The sequence below is a fragment of the Dicentrarchus labrax genome, unplaced genomic scaffold (assembly GCF_905237075.1).
Source record: "Dicentrarchus labrax unplaced genomic scaffold, dlabrax2021, whole genome shotgun sequence".
Classification (NCBI taxonomy): Eukaryota; Metazoa; Chordata; class Actinopteri; family Moronidae; genus Dicentrarchus; species Dicentrarchus labrax.
In genome coordinates this window covers 25,664,380-25,669,993 of record NW_026136719.1, presented here as the reverse complement: position 1 = coordinate 25,669,993, position 5,614 = coordinate 25,664,380, and the positions used below count along the sequence as shown (strand labels likewise).

The 5,614-nt window shown below is 43.1% G+C and overlaps 1 protein-coding gene across 2 annotated transcripts; it reads left to right on the top strand.

The window, feature by feature from the left end:
* Positions 1–280: 280 nt before the first annotated feature.
* On the top strand, positions 281–4,898 carry irx5a (iroquois homeobox 5a). 2 transcript variants are annotated; one of them, XM_051380288.1, is made up of 3 exons: positions 281–1,801; positions 2,760–3,165; positions 3,893–4,898. In XM_051380288.1, exons 1-3 carry the CDS (start codon positions 1,544–1,546, stop codon positions 4,591–4,593), a joined length of 1,365 nt encoding a protein of 454 aa, XP_051236248.1. In that variant the 5' UTR covers positions 281–1,543; the 3' UTR covers positions 4,594–4,898. The 2 variants fall into 2 exon arrangements, with proteins under 2 accessions (XP_051236248.1, XP_051236249.1); XM_051380289.1 differs by having other exon boundaries at positions 287–1,786.
* Positions 4,899–5,614: the final 716 nt, after the last annotated feature.

Sequence of the window (5,614 nt, the reverse complement as noted above, 5' to 3'; positions counted from 1 at the left end):
AGTTCCAGATCTCCTTTTTAGAATCAATAATAATAATAATAATAATAATAATAATAATAATAATAATGTTATTTTCTGGACCATCGCATAACAGACAGTGCCTGATGCCTGTTAAATATAAATAAGTAATTGCCGATAACAGTGGCATATTAAATAAATCTAAGCTCTCCAGTATTTCAGCACTGAAACGTATCTGCAGTGATCAAATGAGATTACCTCCACTGGTCCAGGCGGATTTGGTGTAGTTGGCACTAATCTGCCCTGGCTTGAGGGTTTATGACTTTCTGGGAGTGTGTATCTGACTGGTTTATTCCAGGATCTATTGCAAAAACTATTTAGCCGTCGCCACAGTAAATCCTTCAGATGCAAGCGACGGCGCAGACAAATCACACTACAACAATCACAGCACAGAAATGTCTATGAGGCAACAACTATTCTGATAGAGTTGTTCGGCCGGAGACTGTTTGCGCCATCTTACTTTTACTTTTTCAGCCGTCGTAAATCTTACCAATGCAATATTCGTCTGGCGTTAGAAAGTCGACGCGCATAATAGCAGCAATCCATTTGAAACTCCCATTGCGGATTTTAAACACAAAGCGCACGGAGATCACGGAGCATCATTCTGTTGATTTAACGCACACACTAAAAATGACGAGTTTTTTTTTTTTTTTTTTACGCACAAAGAAAGAATAACAAAAAAGAGAGCAGAGCAGTGGAGCGCCTGTTTAATTCCTGCCGGTATCTTGCAAGCCCCATATCCTGGCACACAGCAGCCGATTTGTTATTGATCAACTGTGAAAGTGACGGCTTCGTATTTGGAAAAAAAAAAAAAAAAAAAAAAAAAAAGAAGAGAGTTGGGAGTTGACAGACTCGCATGATGTCGCCATCCAAAGGGGGGCTGCCAGGCACACTTGAGACTTACTGCAACGAGCCTTGTTAAAGAGGAAAAAAATAGAGAAATAGAGAATGAGAAGGATTGTTAGTTAACGTGAGAGAGGGAGGGGGTGAGGGAGAGAGAGAGAGCGAGAGCGAGAGAGAGAGAGAGAGAGAGAGAGAGAGAGGGAGAGAGCATGGATTTGGGCAGGGCTGTGGTTACCCAGCATAAGCTTGCCTTTTCCTTCGGTGACTACACCCCGAGAGGAGGAGCGTAGTAGGCGTCAGGATCCTCAATTTTTCAACTTAGCATCTTGGCAGGACATTTTCCCAAGCAAAGCCCCCGTCCGACGGGTAAAAAAAAACTTCTGCGCGGGCATGAGAGCAACGGTGCAACTCAGATAAGGGAGCAACAGAAAAACAAATCCAGACAAAACATCCGACGGGCAGTGGCTGGCTGGCAGCGAGCAAAAATAATCCATCCAACATCTAAGCCTCTCTTTATTTTAATCACTTTTACTTTTTGTCATCTCGATTGTCATTTAGAAGGGGGGACAGACAGCGGGTCTGCAGAAACACGGCTCTATGCGCTCCGACAGCAGCAGCGCATGAGAAAATAAAGAGGGGGAAAGTGCGCAAGTTAAGTGGCTTATACTCTCCTGGCTCCAGCATGGCGTATCCTCAGGGCTATTTGTACCAGCCGTCCGCGTCTCTAGCCCTGTATTCGTGCCCTGCGTACAGCACCAGCGTTATATCGGGACCCAGAACCGAGGAACTTGGGAGATCCTCTTCGGGATCTGCTTTTGCGCCCTATGCCGGATCTACTGCGTTCACCAGCGCCTCGCCAGGCTACAACTCCCACTTACAGTACAGTGCAGACGCGGCGGCAGCTGCCACATTCACCTCGTACGTGGTGAGTAAACTAAAGGTGATTATTCAATCTAATAGGAAGCAAAAGCGAGGATATTAACTCGTTACAGAAGTCTTAAGTGTCCCCAGTGCATTCGGAGCCAAGCGATTATGGGAAATGTGCGTCAGCGAGGAGTGCATGGATATAATATTACAGAATGTCAAGTCCACAAAATACGTTGTTAAGTAAACAGAAGTAATTTAACTGAGTGCTGTGCTATTATATGGTTCTTCAGTAAATTGTAGTTTTTTTATGAGAGAGAGTGGGCAATGCCTTGCCGAGGCTTCCACGCTCAGAACCGACTGCAACGGGCACTGTGATGACAATTTAGGTCACTGTATTTGTTGTTTTTCTCATCCTATTAGTAGTGCCAGTTGTACAACTTAAACATTGCGAATTTTGACAAAAGAAAGAGGAAAATTGTGTTTTATTTTTGTTGTATTCTCTGTGAGTGATCTCCCCACACCATTCATTCAAGGGACTGAATAAATAGGCCTTGTTACTAAAAAGACAGATCGCTGTAGGAAAAGAAACTGAACGTTAGGCCCATCATGCTCTGTGTTAATATATTATCATAATTGCAAATTGTATTATTTTAATAGCGAGAATAATGGCCAATGCATGCTGACATCAGGTTAATAATTTACATGCACAGAAAACATACATTTCATTTCAAATACCCGATAAAGTTCAAACACACACCATAAACATTAACTTTAAACTTGAACTACTGGATTAAAGCCAGTGTGTTTGTGCGTGCGTGTGTGTGTGTGTGTGTGTGTGTGTGCGTGCGTGCATGTGTGTGTCTTTCTCTGTGCGCGCGCATGTCTATGCGTGTGCGCGAATGTGTGTGTTCATGTTTGTGTGCCCTAAGTCCGTCTAACTATTGTGAAGCAGTTTAGAAAATGACTGTAACAGAACTTTAACACAGTTTTTCATTTTCTGATTTGTTTTTGTTTTTTTTTTTAAATCACAGAGTTCTCCCTACGACCACACTACGGGCATGGCCGGCTCAATAGGATACCACCCTTACGCAGCACCCTTGGGCACCTACCCTTATGGTGACCCAGCATACCGTAAAAACGCAACCCGGGACGCCACTGCCACCCTGAAGGCCTGGCTCAACGAGCACCGCAAGAACCCCTACCCCACCAAGGGCGAGAAGATCATGCTGGCCATCATCACCAAAATGACCCTCACCCAGGTGTCCACCTGGTTCGCCAACGCCAGGAGGAGGCTAAAGAAGGAGAACAAGATGACCTGGACCCCCCGGAACCGGAGCGAGGACGAGGAGGAGGATGAGAATATTGATTTGGAGAAAAACGATGACGACGAGCCAAACAAGCCCACAGACAAGGGAGACTCCACAGACACAGAAGCAGGTCGGTGGTGCAGAAGAAAAAAAAAAAAAAAAAAAAAAAATCATCAAAAAAAAAAATCATCAATTTTTCATCGCAGTCGTTTCCACTCAGGGTGCAAAATTGATTGCTGGTTAATGGTGGTATATTATTTATAATGGGACAATTGCTTTAAATAATAATCACCTTGAACTCCCCTCGTTTGACTTCTCAGGGGCTGAAATTGCTGGTGACGCAAAGTGTTTAGCAGTCAATTTATCTTTAACTGCATAATAAGGATACAGCTGGTGTATTGCGCCCGCTATTCGGCTAAAAAATATTGCCTTTGTATGATAATTATATCCCAGCTTTGAACGGTTGCTGAATGCTTATTATCCCAACTATTGATATGACACGATTATATTTAATCCGAAAATATATTTGCAAATTAAAACAGCAAACATACTGTTTGCTCAGACTTTAATTTGGACCACATTGTTCGCGTTTGTGCAACACTGTCTCGTAATTGTGGAGAGGAGTTCATTCACCTTTTTTTTAGGCTGGCATCTTTATGACGACAATTTATAGCACACACAATAACTGTTTTTAAGGGAAACCTTCATAAGTGGGCTAATTATTTTTATATATCCGATTTCTGCTCGCACTGGTGTTCTCTTGCCTCACTTCACCTACAACAGATGTTACAGTTTTTATCAATGTTTTAATGTTACGCTTATTTGGCAGTGATCCTATTCTTTAATTTGTGCTTTAGATCATAAACTGCTGAACCCAGGGGACATAGGCTGTGACAGATTTAAAGAGGAGAACCACGGCAAAGACACGGATCCCCTTCTGAGCGACTCGGAGTTAAAAGACCAGGAGGAGCGGACTACAGAGTTGCTGCCGGATTCCGCGAAACCCACCACTTCGTCTCCCTCGGCGGTGCCCCGGGGGAACCAGGCCGTTGCGCAACAAGACAAGCCGTCAGATTTGAGCCATGCACAGGGTACGGTGACCAGCAACGTCACCTCTGTTATCCATTCGCCTCCTTCGGCCCCTAAACCCAAACTCTGGTCCCTTGCGGAGATCGCCACGTCCTCAGACAGGTGTAAGAGCAGCGGCGACGCGCCACAGGCTTTGGGTCAGAGCTCAGTAATGGGCACCAACGCGTCTCCATCACGGTCCTCCCCTCAGTGCCCGCTCCCCAACAGCACGGTCCTATCCAGGCCTCTGTACTACACCTCCCCTTTCTACCCCGGCTACACGAACTATGGTGGCAGTTTTGGACATCTTCACAGTAACCACGGCTCCGTAACCACGGGCTCCACGGCACATTTCAATGGATTAAACCAGACTGTGTTAAATAGAGCAGAGGCTTTGGTAAGGGAGAGCCAGAAAGTCAGAGGCCAAACGCAGGTAGATCTTTGTAAAGACTCCCCTTATGAACTAAAGAAAGGTATGTCAAACATTTAATACCTGAATATTTTCCACTCACCGCGGACTTTTATTTATTTTTTGTGGTTGCATTAAAAAAAAAAGAAAAAAGAAAAAGAACAATGATGAAGCAAATTCTGAGAACAGTTATTTTCTGAGTAAATGCTTATCCTCAGATTTTTAGTTTCTGAATGGTTAATCCTAAAATGTAACAAGAATGGTCTTAATCGCTGCAGCCGCCTGAGTCTATTTGTATTAAAGACTAACATGTATATTTAATGTAGCATTTTTGTATTTAAAATGGACAACACACTATCTTTGAAGTAAATTATGGAAAAAAATTATATACTTGTGCAGCGATTATTTTTGGGAGCAGTTGGCATTGCCTGATATGTGTCTGAAGTGCTTCAAGGCCAATTAATTAATTCAATATTAATTCAATTTTGCACCGTGACAGATGTTTCAATGGTAATCATCATCTCAAAATATTATGGTACTGAGAGTTCTGACAGAAGTGAAAGAAAAGGCCTGCTTTCAAAAAAAAAAAAAAAAAAAAGGATGTTGGAATATCGAAACAATAAAAGGGTTCAGTTTCGCTTTGGTTGGTGCAAATACTCCCAGGGTTTTTTGTGAATGAAAAATGCTGGAAACAACACGTTGGTATATTTTGGTGCATGGCTTATCACCAGTTCATTTATTTTATTTGTTTCTTTAAATACAAGGGCCTCACACTTTTCCCCCTTTTACTCGAGCACGTTTCTGAAAGTGGATATTGATATAATAACAACACCGAGGCGCAGTCATTTAACCCAATTACCTATCGTGTTTTATGCAGAGCAATCAGGTGGTGAACTCCGGTAATGAGCTCGATTTTATGCCAAATTTAGACCTCATTACTATTTTCCAAGGCGTGGCAAAGCTGTTAAAAGGGACGCGACCATGCATTTAGAACATACTGCCCTATTATATATCATTAATGGAGAGTCTCTTTAATGGCGCGTTAGATGTGAAACACTGGTGTTTGGAGGAAAGGGAGAATGCTGTCATGCACGCAGCGGAG